Source organism: Astatotilapia calliptera, chromosome 6, assembly GCF_964374335.1.
Source record: "Astatotilapia calliptera chromosome 6, fAstCal68.1, whole genome shotgun sequence".
NCBI classification, from domain to species: domain Eukaryota; kingdom Metazoa; phylum Chordata; class Actinopteri; order Cichliformes; family Cichlidae; genus Astatotilapia; species Astatotilapia calliptera.
Genome location: NC_137427.1, coordinates 3770773 through 3787702, shown reverse-complemented (window position 1 = coordinate 3787702; position 16930 = coordinate 3770773). Strand labels below are relative to the sequence as shown.

General features: G+C 41.4%; 1 protein-coding gene across 8 annotated transcripts; it reads left to right on the top strand.

Moving 5' to 3' along the window:
* The first annotated feature begins 2418 nt into the window (after positions 1–2418).
* On the top strand, positions 2419–16314 carry LOC113023586 (SWI/SNF-related matrix-associated actin-dependent regulator of chromatin subfamily E member 1). Of its 8 annotated transcripts, none has more exons than XM_026169744.2 (11): positions 2431–2736; positions 3409–3459; positions 3647–3690; positions 5584–5688; positions 6465–6545; positions 6864–6995; positions 7200–7371; positions 11733–11905; positions 12003–12104; positions 13905–14166; positions 15124–16314. In XM_026169744.2, exons 2-11 carry the CDS (start codon positions 3453–3455, stop codon positions 15327–15329), a joined length of 1284 nt encoding a protein of 427 aa, XP_026025529.1. In that variant the 5' UTR covers positions 2431–2736; positions 3409–3452; the 3' UTR covers positions 15330–16314. The 8 variants fall into 8 exon arrangements, with proteins under 8 accessions (XP_026025531.1, XP_026025529.1, XP_026025530.1 ...); XM_026169745.2 differs by having other exon boundaries at positions 2452–2736; positions 5584–5682; XM_026169746.2 differs by lacking the exon at positions 6864–6995 and having other exon boundaries at positions 2419–2736.
* The last annotated feature ends 616 nt before the right edge of the window (positions 16315–16930 follow it).

The window sequence follows — 16930 nt, the reverse complement described above, 5'->3', positions numbered from 1 at the left end:
TTTTTGACCGTATGCGACCCATATCCCATCATGGTATGACAGTGTGAACGGCACAAATCCGATATTTCAAATCCTATGTGGTACTGAGCCCGATACATATCTGATGTTTTAGAAAACGACTGCTGTTTGAAAGGTCATGCCGCATTAAATCCGTCTTTTACGTCACTGACACAAGACAGACGCCAATTATCAGCGCCCGAGAAGACATCGTGAACGCTTCCTGGCCATCCAGTGTAGATGTCAGTGAAACTGTCGGGAAGACAACGTTGGAGAAACGTGAACATTTTATTTGTACTGTATAACCTGCAGATTCTGACAGAAATCTGCAGCTATCCTTTGAAGCACCGCTTCTCTAAAACAGCAATAAGGATCATTATTAGGACATTTGTTAATAACAAAATAACTTTTTAACTTAAAGCAAAATTGAGAAACGTAAAGTCTGAAACAAGTCTTTTAAGGCCATTAGTCAAACAATACTGTTTGCTCTGGGTCTAAACAGAGCGCGTTGTGTGCGTTTGCTGTCACGTTTTATTTGTAGTGTGAACAAGCAGACAAAAAAATCGGATGTGATCAAAAAATCAGAATTGAGCTTTAAGACCTGCAGTGTGAACGCAGCCTAAATGTATCTTTGGATAGGTTCTGCATATCTTGGTTTGCATACCTTGAGTTACTGTTGCCTTGCTATCAGGGCGAAGCTGTCTGGCTTTTCTCCTCTGACCTCTGGTATCAATGAGGGATTTTCAACCAGAGAACTGCTGCTGACTGGATATTTTCTCTTTTTTGGACAATTCTCTGCGAACCCTAGAGATGGTTGTGTGGGGAAATCCCAGCAGATCAGCAATTTCTGAAGTAATCAGAGCAGCCTGGCACAAACAACCATGGCAGTTTCAAAGCCGTTTAATTACATTTCTTCCCCATTCTCCTGCTCGGTTTTAGATTCAGCTGGTAGCCTTAACCTTGTCCACATGCCTAAATGCACCGAGTTGTTGCTATGTACATGCCTGATTAGATATTTATCACGATTAGTTATTTATATCACTTTAATGAGCAGCTGAAACAGTGTACTTAACTGAGTGTTACTCTGGGCTATTGTGACCAAACTAAGCAGGGTATAAGCCTCTGAATAAAACGTGACTACATAATGAGCTTTAGTGATCTGGTGAACAAAAATACATTTTTGAGAAAAAAAAAAGTATATCAAGTTGTTGCCTGGAGACCAAATGTAGAAAAGGAAATATTTAGAAGTTACGACAGAAAATATGTACAAGGAGAATTTATGTTCTCACATCTTAATCTGGCACTATATATTTCCCTCAGCCTACAGTGAAAGCTTTTTAAATTGACGCATTAATCATAAAACTCGATGCAGTTATGCAAGGAACCTCTGGAAGGTTACATCATGATAATGTGTGTTTAGCAGCTTCTAAAAATATCTCTGCCATCTAACACCAGAGTAAACTTTCACATCTGCTTAGTTCCACTGCCTGAGTCTATTTTGGTTTATATGCCTAAGGACTGATTGTGCATTACCAGAGGAGCTTCATGGACTCATTTAAAGTGTCACATGGGATATTCTGCCTCTGGGCATCCACAATCCCACAGCTATACCTGGGAGGCCCTGCACAAATGTCCATGTAAAGCCTGCATTGTAACTGAACTTGCAGGAAGCATGTGACCTCCACCCTACCTCCAGATGCACTCTGTTGCAGGTGTGCAAGGTTAAACAAGGTCCTTGCCATGCCTCATTTGGAATCTGTTCTCTGTCTCATCTGTTCAGCTTTCTGGCCTTTTGTGACCTGGAGAGTCAAAGGAAGGTGAAGCACCAGATGAGCTCTGAATGCATATTGTGCAGGAGGCAGGTCATGCAGAAGTAAAATAACCTCTCAAGTGTACAGAGTAAACAGAAAGAAAGAGGGTCACAATGACCACAATCAATTAACAAATTCAAAACAAGAACTATTCAGGCTGAATGGGCCAAATCCCACGGGCTTTTCTTTGTTTTTTTTTAGGGAACTCACTATTAGAACTATTGACCTGGGCGGCTCTCAGACAATGTGAACAAGAATGCAAAGTATTTCAGTTCTAACAACATGGGAGCAGTGAATGGGGCAACCTTGAGTTTATCAAAAGCTCACAAGCCTGTGAAGCATCCATAATGCAGCTTATGGTATGGTGACATAAGAAATCATTCCTGATTTTCCCCTATATTGCAAGAAAAACGAGCTTACTGCCTTAAAATGGAAATAATATATGCTTTCCACAGGTGATGGCTGCAGAGCATCTGCACTGACCTGGCTGATTTTTGACATGATGCGTTTTGCAGTCAGGGGTGACAATGCAGGTCAGCTTTTCACAATCCGGGAGCAAACTGCATCATGCTACGACGTTGCACATCTGCAGCTTAAATCTAAAGCCACGCAGGGAAAATGTGAAATCCCACTCAGCAGCTCTGTTGTTGCCATATGGTCTTTTTTCCTTCTGAATGCTGGAGGAGAAACGTCTCTGCTGTCACTGCTGCAGCGGTGACAGCAGAGAGCGATGAGCATCAGCATCGAGCCGAGGCACAGCTGTAATAAGGAGAGGGTGGGGGTGCAGTTCTAGAAGATTCTGCAGGAATCATACGAGTGGACCCCATTTCACTGGTTTATTGTGGGAACTGTATTACTAAGCTAGGTGGTTAGCCTTCCCTGCCAAAGCCACAACCTGCACACAGTGGTGGGGACTAAAGGGTTTGGGGTGAGTTTTTTGCCCTTTAGTATTCATGCTTGCAGATTACGTGGGAATTTCAAATAACTGTAGACATGTCGGCTTTGCCTAACGCTGCATGCTAATAATAATCATAGGTGTCATTCTCATTCCTTTAGCTACCAGCTATTCAGCTAGTTAGACGTCAACCGGCTGGTTATTTAGAGCAAACGAACTTATGGGCCAAGCGAACTACAAGAAATGTCAGCTATCACAACGTTAGGAATTTGTCAGCCACATTTAAAGTCAGCTCACAACCGTAAATTAAACTTGAGGTTGACTTTTGGCGCAGACAGGCTAACCTAACAGCAAAAGATTTAGCTAGTTAGCGACTTGCTAGTTACGTTATAGGTCGTTTATAGGACGAGCATTGACGAGTCTAACGTCTGCGAACTACGCTCTTCACCCACCATCATCATATTCACACTTTCATAATCACATAGAGCGGTCATTGATGCTATTTACATTGTGACACAGTGAATTTGCCCCATAGATATTCCGCTTATTAAGTTAGCTTTGAGCTAACGTTGATGCTAGTGGACGTTAGCCTGCCTTGTTGCCTGAATCACCATCAGCATCTCTTTGTTTTACGCTATGTTTGAATCTCCCATTTAATCACTGGGGTATATAATGTTACCCTCCTCATAAATGTGTTTATTGCAGATCCAATGACTGGAACAGACTGATTCATCCTCCTCACTGCAGAAATGTCAAGTAAGACACTGGGAGTGTTTGAAACAGTTAATTATAGTCAGGCTCTTTGTAGGTGATGGTATCTAAATGCATCAGACCTGGTGTTTCAGTTTATCCATGCGAAGTGATATGACAAGAGTTGTGGAAGTTAGATTGGACAGGACTGATTCGCTTTTTTTTATTTTTATTAATTTCTTTCCCGAAACAGAGAGACCATCCTATGCCCCTCCACCTCCCCCTGCCCCTACAACTGTAAGTATTCTCAAATATACATCCACACCCATGGGTTTTTATTTAAAACCTTTCATTCTGTTTCAGCCCCAACTCCAGCCACCCCCTGGGTTTTTTTTTATTTCACACAAAATGGAGATTTTTATTTTGTTTTCAGGTACTGGAGGAAATCACAATCATTGATCAGAAATAAATGCAGTTTAAAAAATACTGGGAAAGACTTTCAAGTGGTATGTGGGATTTATAGCAGATTTGCATGTTTTGTCAGGGCCTTGTAGTCGCTCAGGTGCAGTGACAAATATAGAGCATATTTTATTTTTTTTAGACTTGGTCAAAAGAAAGCAATGCACGAAAAGTGGCACTGAAGAGTGAATGAAGAATAACTAAAACTAATAATTAATTAATAAAAAAGATTTAGTATCAGAGTACATCTTAAAGTAAAAGTACTCATTAAGTAGAATCGTATACATGATATTGATTGTATTGGATCATAATGACGGATTCACTGATATTCACACAGCGTCCTACACAAAACGTGTGTGAATCAGAAAGAGATGGCTGCATCTCTACTGAAATCCAAGGAGCCAAAGTGCAAATAGAGCTACATGAGTGTACAAACACCATCATGAACGATCATAAAATCTCATTTTAGCTTCGTTCATACATGTTGCATTCAAATAAAACATGTATTTGGCTTTCACGTGATTGCCGTAACCTGTGTAGTTTCTGTGTACTTTGTGTGGGAGAACAGGGAAAGGTGGATCTAATGCTGAGAGGTAGTCAGAAATATCAAACTTACTCTTTGCTCCACATTTAGTTAGGATCCAGCTCACGCATATGCAATAAAATGATTGCATCCAAAATATAATTGCATTGAATAAGAAAGCAACATAGAGGAACACAGCATCAGCCCCAGACATCAGTTTTAGTTTTAATACCTCATTGAATATGTTTTAAGTTTTGATGAGGAGACACTTAAGCAGGGTCCTGATTGGGTCTTTTCAGTCACACAAATAAAACCAGAATATTAGTGCTAGGCTCATATAGATTTCATGATGACATTTTTTTCCCCAAGATGTCCTCATGTGATACTTTTAGCAACAGTTCTACCAGATAAATGCAATTTAACATTTGCAGCGTTTGGCCTGTTTTATACAAAAAAATAATCTCATATAATAATAATAATAGGCTTACTGGCAAAAACAGTCTTAACACAGTTACTTAACTTTAAAAAATGTTTGTTTGTTTTTTTAAACAGATTTAACTCTAAATGAATTTTGCCCAGTTGCCCAACATGACTCTAAATTATGCTTCAGGAGTAAAAGATTTCTTTTGAGAGGACCTATCAGAGTCTTCTGCTCTGAATCCTTAATTTTTTATATTTTACTAGCCGTAATTTTCAGCCTGTTAGTGCTTGTTGTTAGACTAAAAAGCCACACATAGATCAAGGCAGATATGGAACGGCACCAGGCTCAACAGTGAAAGTCTGTTTCTGATTTTACTGTCGTTTGCACTACAGATACATCTCAAACAATATTATTTGAGATGTATCTGTTGTTAAAGTAGCATTAATCACTTTGGGAAGGGGATAAACTTTATTCCTACTAGGAATAAAAAATAATTCAGGAGAGGCAAAATTATGGAGACCAGAGGGGAAGAAATCTCCTCCAGCAAATTACACCAAGGACCTTTAGTACAGTTTGTGCTTGATTTTGTTTAGTCACAGAATGATGTGCTGACACACCACTGCTGTATTTTCCTATAGCACCAGCATGAATTCAAGTTTCTTTATTTTTGCATTTTCCCAGCTTCTTTCATTGGTTTCTTTATTATTTTTTCGTTGTCTTGGGCTTTCCCCTCTTCTTCTTTTAGGTCATTTCTCATTCGTGTTTCTGTCTCATTTGTTTCCATCAGCAAATGCCCAACACCACCGGGTTTGTGGGGTACAACCCATACAGCCATCTGGCCTACAACAACTACAGACTGGGAGGGAGCCAAAGCAGCAACAGTCGGGTAACGGTATGAATATTAACATAGAAGAACAAAACAAATAAATAAAGGCAGTGACTGAAAGTATAAGGCAAACCAGAAAAGCTTGCTCTAGTGAAATGAAGACGCTGCAGATGAGGCCTTTGCAAGCTATAAGACTGACTTTTCTTTGTTTGGAGTAAATCAGGTTAGACATAATTTTGCTTTCCTACAGTAGAAACTCATTCCGGTACTGAGACCGAATCAGAAATGATGCATACCATCCCAAACTCCCTCTGCTGCCTCCTTCATACTGCAGACCTGCTAAGAGTCCATCTGTGTCTATTCAAATCCCACCTGCCTTTCAAAGTCTGCATTTCTGACAGCCATGTTAAGTAACCCATGCCATCATGTTGCCATGGCATTAAAGACTTTGCTGCTCGGCATGGCTCTGGCTGCTGAGCAGTAATTTAGTCGCTGCATGCAAGCTGTGGTTGGCTGCCTCTGATAATGGCATTATGTCTCGCACTGAGCAAATCTCAGCTTAAGTGAGATTTTTCTATTTGATTTTTTCCCCCCACAGTCTGCGTTGTTGCAGTGCACTCTGTGGGCTTTCTTCTTCTTGTTTATACCTCCAAACTGTCATCAATGCAATCGAGTTAAATGATAAGAAGCTCCTTTAATGGATCTTGTGTTTAAACCTGAACATAATCACCTGCTTGTAGCGTCACAAGCTTCAGCCTAGCTTAGCTATAGTGTTTCTGTGGATGCCTCGTCACTGCACAGCAGGCGTATCTCAAGGTGACTCTTTTTCCTTTCTTTACCAGAATTCCTCTGGAATAAATATCCCAAAGCCACCCAAGCCTCCCGATAAGCCACTGATGCCATATATGAGATACAGTCGCAAGGTAGGTACAGTGTTTAACTGCTCCCTTTTGCATCATCATGTGCTCAGCTGGAAGAGAGGGATGCTTTGATTTGAACATAGTTTGCATAGTAAGATGTACATTTTGTCTTGGTAGTTGTTTATCGAGGTAGGTGTGAAGCCAGATTAAGCCAGGAATTACTTAGAACTGTCTACATCACATAGTGGGATTTCTGAGCTTGGAAATGCAGCTTAAAGCACACGGCCTCCTCTGGTTTGTGACCTCTCTGCAAAGAGATAACCACCTATAGCCCCTCCAACCCAACCCAACCCCACACCCATGTCTGGTTCTCATCACCAGGTTTGGGATCAAGTAAAAGCCTCCAATCCTGATCTGAAGCTATGGGAAATTGGGAAGATAATCGGTGGCATGTGGAGGGACCTCACTGATGAGGAGAAACAGGATTATTTGAATGACTACGAAGCAGAGAAGGTTGGTTGTTTTACAAGGGGTGTTTATGGGGTTTTTCCTGATGGGTGACAGTAGATGTGTCCCCGCTAGCTGTGGGTCCCTCCAGTCATCATTCCTTCCTGAATAAACCTCTTTCCTCATCTTGTCCTAGATACAAGGGTCCACATTGTTGTGTCTGCTTGCCTTTTCTGTTTCCTTGTCATTCCTTCATCTTTTCCACTGTAGATTGAGTATAATGAGAGCATGAAGGCCTATCACAACTCGCCAGCCTACCTGGCCTATGTAAATGCAAAAAGCCGGGCCGAGGCAGCTCTGGAAGAGGAGAGTCGCCAGAGGCAGTCCAGGCTGGACAAGGATGAGCCTTACATGAGTATTCAGCCAGCAGAGGATCCAGATGGTAAGGCCCCCTGGGCTCTTTAGAGCACTGCCACAGAGTTGTAATTATTGTAGCACGACCACACAGCGTTGCGAGCGCGCACACCCAGAGAATGTGTTATCCCCCCCCCTCCTCCTATAGCGCTACAACCATTAACATCTTTGGTAATGGTACCTTTGAAACGCCATTTCTGCTTTCAAGCTTCCAGCCTGGGACCAAAATTTGCCTTTGTTTTGCACACGTGTTTACATTTTGTAGGTATTTTTGGCAATGGTTAAGACATAATTGCAAAATTTACATTCTTTGCTCTGTTGTTATAAAGCCTGACTGATGCACGCACACACACACACACACACACACACACACACACACACACACACCATGTTAGACAGAAGCCAGAAGAAAACGTTTGAGTTACACCCACCTCAAGGAAATGATGCTTGTCTGGGGTCTGGCTGAGTTACAGTAGACGATAATGATGCACAGGAAAACTACAGATAAAACCGTTGCTATTTAGAAACACCCCAGACCATAAAAATGTCAAAGCTGGTATCCCAGTGGGCTTTGTTCTTAACAAACTGCACGTACAGCGACGATTAAATAAGATTTAGCTCTCCGGGTGGAGAGAACAGAGATCACTCTTTATTAAAGTCTTCGTGCACTTCTACTCTAAACATCAGTTTGTTGCATTGTTTATGAACATTAAAATGGGTATTTTTGAGGTGCTGTGGTTTGACTCTACTAGAAAATAACCTGAAACAGTGTTCGACGTGGAGACCTTACCTTTTGAGAAATATCCCACACATTAGTGAGACGTCATTTGTGATCATAGAGAAGCTTAATGCTCTCACACGGCATTCGGAGTGGTAATGGTTTCCTGTTTTTGTGTCTTGAGCACCTATGTGGCAAACGACATTCATTTCTGCTCTCTGGAAAGTTTCAAAAGGTGCACACAGAGGTGCACAGCACCAGCAACCTCAGGTGATACCCAGTGAGCAAGGGCGAAGCTTGCCACAACAAAGTCAAAGCAAGTCTGCTAAATGGAAAAATGGCGAAAACACAGGTGGATTGTTGTTAACGGGTAAGAGTAAATGGATGTCTTTTTAAACATGTATATGGAGTATAAAAATACACTGTTTCCAGCAGAATTGCACTGTATTTGTTTCTGTAATAAAGTTTAGTCCCTTTAAATAAGAAATTACCACAAGCAGTAGGTTCCTCAAACATCCCTGCAATAGTCCCTGCTCTTCTTTGAAGCCTCGGTGAACTCAACAGCACCAGGTCTCCACCTGCTGCAAGGCCTGGTTTGTGGGGCCATCGTTCTCGCAGCGGATTTCCAGAGCAGAACAAGAACGACTGCTTCAAGCTGCAGTTTAAGCTGTTGAAGCTGGAGTCTGTCCGACGGCAGGGGGAGGGATTTAAGATGCTTATATTAAGAGCCTTCAATAACTTCCAATGTATAATCATACATCACGTGAAAACTGTGACTTTATCATTGTCTCACATCGTTGTAGAGCAATTCTGGCAGAGTTTCTTTACAGCTTTGCTTCAGTTCATTCAAGTTTGTGGGCGCTGGTTAATGCACAGGATCATGATCAGGTTGAGGTCTGGACTTAGACTGGGACCACCACCATGCATCTTCATTCTATTTCAGTCATTCTGTCGCAGATTTGCTGCTGGACTAGGGATTTACTTCCTGTTTAGTGGCTGAAATCGGGCCAAGCTTTAGTTTGACTCAAGAATTTTTTGCGGTCTGGTCCTGTGGCTGTAAAAAAACAAGCCCAAATCATCAGCCCCCTACCATCGTGCTGACAGTATGAGGAGTTGTGGTGGTGCTGTGCAATCTGATCAAACGTCTCCACTTTGGTCTCATTATTATTATGTCTCGTGGTTTGTTCAGATGCAACTTTAGAAACTTAAGAGAACTCTACCAAACAAGCCATACTTGTTCCGTCCTCTTCTAATTGCACTACGATTATTATGATTAGATTCAAAGATTCAAGATTCAAAGCATTTATTGTCATATGTACAGAAGACATAGCATTTCTCTGTGCAGTGAAATTCTTCCTTCTTGCTGTCATAAAGACAAATGAGGATAAAAAAAAATAATGGAAGATAAATAAGTACAAAAATAAATAAGTGAAGACAAGTGAGGTTTGCAGATGTCGACGTAGATGGATGTACATGTACGTACGCTGATGATTGTTACTTTTATTATTACTACTACACACTTTAAATTTTCTCCTCCGCTCATAGTTCACAAGGTTTGTACCATAAATATGCTACTAATGCTGAATTAATTATTTATTTTTGCTAATCCGATGGTGTTGGAGCTGTGGTAGCAGATTGGTGGTCTCAACGTTGGCTGCTGAAACTATTTTTCATGCATTTTATTTTCTCTGTTGTAGACTTGATGTGGCAGTCATGTGACAACACACTATGTTTTAAACAGGGGAGTATTAAACATTAGCGAGTTAAAAAACAAAGCAAAATAACAGATGTGAGATTATGTCGATTAGAGTTTCTGAATGTCGGTTTTGATTAGTTTTCGATTAATTGGCTAACTCTAGTCTGAACTTGGGGTGAAGTTGCTGGGAAGTCGACCCCTGGGAAGATCCTGAACACACCTGAATGCTCCAGACCAGCAAACTTCCAGTGGTGGTTACAGTCGATTACGATCAGTTCATCGGGTGCATGATTAGCAGAACCTGGCTACCACTTTATGCTCTTACTTTCTGTGGAAGGAGACGGTGGATTCCATAGAGTCCTGTAAAAACGCTGTTTCACTCGACCAAATTTCAAGTCCTGCTAAATGTATATGTCACTCTGTGCCAAGCTGTGTGACATATTACAGTTGATTGTTAACTACCCATCAATTCATGTTCTTTTCTTGGCTGCTGATCGAACCTACCATCACAGGGGATGAGACTGTCACAGCTGACAGGCTAAAAGGCATGTTACACCCTGACTGCATTATTAATCCATTAGTGTTAACTATTTAACTTACTTAATAATTAGTTTAACTACTTAATATTTGTGGTGCTGACTAGCAAACCTTGACTGGTCATGCACGTCATCTCAAAACCTTTCTAGGAACAAGTCTTGCCAGTCAACAGACATTAATTTTAACACATTATTCAAAAATTAATTTAATTGTGTGCTTAGTGGGAAACAGTCAAATCTGATTAAAAAACACATTTTAAATGTCAGAAAACTTTTCAAAGCGTTTTCCACCTGGAGGTCTATGTACAACTCAACAGTTTGTGGTCTAATATAAATTTCCCCACACAACCACAGTTTGTTAATTGCTGAGCACTGAATACATAATTTACTTTATCAGTCAGCGTGAGCTTGTGAAAGCTTTGTGACATTTATGGTTAATTTCCACTCATCTGGGCCCATAAATCACTCGCCGTGCTCATATAGAGGAAATGTTTTGCATACAGCGCAGTCTTGGGATAGGTTTTAATTTCTAATGAAAATCTCTTAGGTGGCTTTAACAAAGCCGTGCACATGCACTGCTGCGCTTTGACATCTTAACCTGCACTTAAACATCTTATACACACTATTACACACTCACTACAATTACAGGACTCTACACACTGTCACTTCAACAAATGCCACTTAAATGCTCATTGCACAGTTTTGCACAAACTGTATATACCAGCTTGTCTTAAATTCTCTAAATATTTAATGCATTTTTCTTCATTATTATTATTATTATTGCTATTTTTCTGTTATTTTCTTCTTAATATAACTGCACACTTTCTATATGTTCATGTAAAGCTGAGGAGCACGAGCCAAAGATTTTCATTATGGGTAAATGTTGCTACACTGCTTATCTGTACATGACAATAAAACTTGAAATTGAGCAAATTCAAACGACGGTTCAAGTCAAAGCTGTAATCGGTGTCAAAGATGCTTTCAGGATTTCTGTGCATTTATTGGGAATACATTCCCAAATCAGTGGTAACAGGGTAATTTAGCATGAATATTTTCTTCAGGCTGTGTTTGTAGGTTTTTACCTTAATGCACAGTCGTCCTGTACTTACAAGACAACACAGAGAAACATTTACTGATGAATGTAAATTGCAGAGTACGGCTTAAAACATCTGTCCACATACTGTGGGTTATAATTGGCTGCCTGTGCCATTCACCTACTTTGCTTAGGGATGTGTTTGGACATAATGGCATATACTTAGCTCGAACTCTGTATAAATATTGAGCCATATCCTCCGTATGTTTACGCTGTCTTCATACATGTTTGCGTGATTCTGTTTGTATTGTTTACGCTGGTTTTTTGCTGAAGCCTCTTTTGCTTTGCTTTCTGAAAGGCCCATAAACGTGTACGGCAACAACTCAGATGAGTTTCTTGTCTTCAGATTACGACGACGGGTTTTCTATAAAGCACTTGGCCGCGGCTCGTTTCCAACGCAACCACCGTCTGATCAGCGAGATCCTCAGCGAGAGCGTCGTCCCAGACGTGCGATCCGTCGTCACGACCGCTCGCATGCAGGTCCTCAAACGGCAGGTCCAGTCCCTGATGGTTCATCAGGTAGGATCAAACTGGGATGTTTAAACGCTCACTGACGGCTCTGTTTTTATCAGCTCGTTAATTCCTAACTGTGGTGCCTGCGTGTCTCGTTTCCCAGAGAAAACTGGAGGCAGAGTTGCTTCAGATTGAAGACCGCCATCAGGACAAGAAGAGAAAATTCATCGACGCCACAGAGTCGTTCACAAACGAGCTCAAAAGGGTACGGCGTCTTTTACATTGAACTCTGTCATTGCCTACTTGCACGCAAGCTTCACTTTGCGTGACGTGTGCAGCTCTGGTTATGGGCCTTTCTCCATCTGCCACGCAGGCCCAAGCTGCAGCTAACTCCATCCACATGTTCTGGCAATCATATAGCTGTCATCATTCACAATTTGTAGCCTCCATTATAACTGTTATTTTGTGCAATGGGCTGCAGTTCCCGGTGTGGACAAAAGGTGGCGCCATTTATATTTTACAGAGCTTGTTAAAGACAGAACAAGTCTTTAAGTTGACAGACCTGCTGTAGGTGCTCCCTAGACAGCTGTGACATCACATTCAGCCTGCACAAACATGTTAACACCAGAGTTATACTGGTCATGTTTTCCAGTAACTTTTTGTTTCTGTTTTGTTCTTTCTTAGTGTGTTTAGAGCGAGTGTGTTTAGTTTTCACCAGTTTAAGCTTTACAAGTATTAGAATATAAAGGAGGTATGATAACAGGAATTCAGGATACAGATTACAGTACAAACACAACACTTTGTGAATACAGTCAACATCCTGAGTGTCAAAACATCTGCACCAAAGGCTCTGTGACCTGATCCGTGTACTTTCTAACAAGCTGTAATTTTATTTATCCTGCACAGACTTGTTAAAACCACAACCATCACAGGCTTATATTTTCCAGTGAGAACGAAACAGAAATAAAACCTTTTTTTTTTTAATTCCACAAGTTATGATTGAAGAAGTTCAAAATAAACAAAACACATTTTGTGTCGGCGGCTGACGTCCTAAAAGACTGAAACCAAGGAAAGTGCCTCAAGATTGTTTTTTTTAGTTTTTAAATACAGTGTTTCAGTTTTTGTCAAAGTGTAGTGATTATCTTTATTTCATTTTGCTCAAAAGCTTTCAGGTTTAGTTAACTAACCTTTCAACTCCCATTCTGAGTCATATTTAACCTTCCTGCACTATTTACTGAATCAACCAGTCTTTTCACTTGAATTTGAAGCAACTTGTACATCTTATATGATGTTTTTGAAGAAACAAATACAATTGACTAAAGAGATTTTGCAAAGTGATGCACAAAGCTAACCACATGAGCCGGACGTTTAACACAATGGTACAGGTGTTATATTTTATGCATGGTAGCGCAAAATTCGGGCGTCGCTAATCATGTTGATGAAGCACGTTCAGGGTGCGCAGGAAGCAATGGATGGAAACCGTCTGAGGGGTAGGGGGTGGGAAGAGGAGAAAGACACAAATCAGTAATTTCAGATGCAGTTTGAATAAAGGTCATAGAGTGTGTTTTTGTGCATGGCATGAAAGAAGTAGTGTTTAATGTGAGCCTTGTATGACTTGTGCTATGATTTATTCATGAAAGCAGCCACTTTTACATTCCTCATTTACTTGAGTCATACTACAGAAACATGTGAAACATGTTTAAAACTACGATTTACTGCATGCACTGTTCTGTTTCTCTGCTGCTTCTCTGCCACACATCATAAGTACATCACACTGAAAAGAGTGGTGGGTGGAGGACAGCCACATGAGGTTGGAAAGTCCTGATTTAAATACCCCGAAGAGCGTTGTAGAGAGTGTGTAATGAATGTCAAGTACTGTTGTTTTGCCTGTCTGTGTGAGAGAGAGTTCTGGCAGCGTTGTGTGGTTTATAGAAGAGATAAAACTGTTTTGATGCGTTTGTGGTTTCCAAAAAGAAAATTAGGTTTGTCTTTACAGTTCTGAGAAAACAGTCAGAGGTTTCAAAAATAACTTATTTATTCCACATTTGCTGTTTGTTGTTTTCAGTTGTGCTGCATGAAGGTGGAGGTGGACATGGAGAAGATTTCTGCAGAGATTGCTGCAGCAGAAGAAGCAGCCCGCAAACGGATGGCAGAACGTGAGAAGGATGCAGGAGATCGAGGTGCAAGAGAGGCCCCGACCTGTGTGCTGGCAGAGGAAGACAAACACATTTGTGCAACACATGGCAACAAGCCCCAGCAAAACTCTCTGAGCGAAGGCAGCAACAAGGAAGGCGAGGAGACCGAATCCAGCACTACAGACGCACCAGGTGAGCAACGCTGGACACTAGTCATGGCTTGTGTCCAACGCAACACTCTGAGCAGCTTAATCTGTGGTTTAATAGCCCGGTTTAATAACACGTTTATATTCTGTGTTTCATATATTTAGACTTTTTCAGACTTCTCAATCTTATTTTGAAAGCTCAGTCCTGTCCAGGGCAATGAGATATGCAGCCATCTATCCCTAAACTCATGTGGCTCTGTTTTGAACTGCAGCTAGTCGTTGTTCAAGTTGGTAGGTCAGTCCAACCAACACTGAGCTGCAGGGACCACCATCACCTCCTGCAGTCCACGATGGTGTAGCTCGAGTCTATCGTCAGTATGATATATTTACATGTATCCTTTATATATTGTCACAAAGTGTACATGCTAGTAAAAGCATGGGTCTGTCTGCTTTCATGGCTTACCTCTAGTAACTGAAGCCTGAAAATAAAAGCGGTGATGTAAATGCTGTGAGAGAGGGACAGCGTCCGTCATCATGCTGCAAAGTTTACAAGTGATGTCAGAGGCTTAAAGCAAGGCAAGCATGCATTTTGTGTGTGTTCAGACAGCTGTGCCCTTTGCTCATTCAGCTGCACCGTCTCTGTGTCAAGCAAACAAAAATCTGCTTTAAGGTTGTCAAACAGGTGTTTCACATTGACTTTTTTACCTTCACGAGTTTTTAACAAGCACTGCTGACGTCAGATCTCTCAGAGTTTCCTTTGGTTCCGCCTGGGTTCACTGTCTTGGTCTATTTTAGTAGCAAACAACAGTGTAACAGTTCCTTGATCAAGTTCTGCACCAACAGCTTCGCCCTTCCCGCTGCACCACTGAAAACTGCTACCTTCATTCATGAGCCTCCCTTCAATATGAAAATATGTGAACTGTGATTGGAAATGCCATCCCTGCCCCAGAAATGCTGGTTGGAAGATCGAATTAATAATAACAAATACATTTCTTTGATTCAGGGAAGCCAAAGACCTCAGAGGAACCTGAGGCCCACCCCGGCAGCGAAGAGGGGGCGTCAGAGGACAAAGAGAGCGTCCCAGAGGGAGCCATGGAGGAGGGAACCAGCGACAGCAACACGGGTTCAGAAACCACCTCCGCTCAAACGGAAGACGCCACGACTAGCGAGCCATCAGAGGGGCCCAGCAGGGCGCGAGCAGCCCACTGAGTCCGGCAGCGGGCTGCGTGTGAACTGTCAGGCTGTTGGCCGGGCTGCTGCACTCTGACGATTACAGATATTGCACAGTGTCATCTCAGTTGTCAAAGCATATGAAGAGCATTCAGATGGGCTCGATGTTTAACAAGCCTGAGGCCGAGTTCGAACACTAAGGCTCGCAGACACACTCTGAAAAAAAGAAAAGAAAAGAAAAAAACCTGCACTGGAAGCCGACAAAGCAATGATAAAATCAATGGCTGCTAAATGTGCCACAGAAGCCCATGTGAAAGCACTATGTATTCTCTCCACAGACTGCGTTGCCATTTGGAAGAACCCATACACGCCCTCTTCAGCACATACTGAAACATATCTTTAGCACTCTCTATGGCAGAATCCTGACTGTCGCAATTCGACCGTCACACGAAACAAACATTGCTCAGTGTTATATTGAACTTTGTATTGTTGTGTCATTGTTGCTTTTCTTGTTGTTTTTGCATGTTTTTTAAAATGAGTTGTAAAGAGTGGAGCCAAGTGACCATCTCCTCGGCAGGAGAATATTTGTTTACTCTCTGTATCAGTATTACAGTGGCAGTATTGTCTCAGGAGTTCGTAGTCATTTAGTAGTAGCTATTTTTGTTATTTATTATCAGCTTTTTTTAAATTATATTTGTGTATCGGTTGTCCTGGGGCCGGCCCAGTCCATCCGTGAGTATATCACATGATCATCAATGCTGTACAATGCTCAACTACCAGTGTTCTCAAGTTTGCTTGCTGTCAATCAAATCAAAAGCAGTATGCTTAGAACATTTGTGTGTTAAGATCATTATTGTGGTTTTCAACAGAAAGCCTTTAAATGTACCGTAATTGTGTACACAGTGTAACGAGGTTTGCTTAAACATGGATTTTCATAAAAAGCTTGAAGAACATTCATAAACATGCAGTCTTAAAATGAATTTCCTTTTGCATATTTATACCAATAAAACTTTTCTACCCTGAAGGAAACCGCTCGCTTCATTTTTACCCCTCGGCCACAAAAGGTTGTTGAGGCTTTGTCGTCTCCCTGCCGGGCAGGCGCATCCACACCCGAGGTTGTCAGGGATAACTCCAGAACGAAGCATAGTAGGACTTTAGATACCATGGGGGTATCTGCTAAAAATCTCAGACAATTTTGAATCTCAATGACCGTGGCCTAAAGGTCAGAGTTCAAGTTTTCTGAAAATCTTGTTAATGCAATGACTTGAGAACAAAGCAACAAATGTCTTGATGTTGAATCAACTTTTTGGGAAAGCAACACAGGATTTTGAAATTAATACCGTAGGTATATTTGCTAGAACAGCGGTCCCCAACCAGTCCGTGAGTGGTTCGGTGCCGGGCCATGAGAATTGAGGCTCGGGTGTGAAATTCATGGTTTTCAGGGTTTTTATCGTTAACGCGGTCTTTACCCGTGTTGTAGTTGGTTCTTATTTTGAAAGAAATATTTACGCGTTACCATAGCGACCAGAGAGGAGGATGTTACTCTCAATGTTGTTGGTTGTTTCAGGAGCACGCTGCTAATAAAGTTACACAATTACACAGTGAATTCACGTTTATTATTATATTTACAAAATACCACA

Coding starts and splice junctions, on each gene's coding strand:
- LOC113023586 (XM_080302653.1), top strand. CDS start 3,526: ATGCATCAGACCTGGTGTTTCAGTTTATCCATGCGAAGTGATATGACA. Junction 6,996..7,199: donor ATGACTACGAAGCAGAGAAG/GTTGGTTGTTTT, acceptor TTTCCACTGTAG/ATTGAGTATAATGAGAGCAT. Junction 7,372..11,732: donor GCCAGCAGAGGATCCAGATG/GTAAGGCCCCCT, acceptor TCTTGTCTTCAG/ATTACGACGACGGGTTTTCT.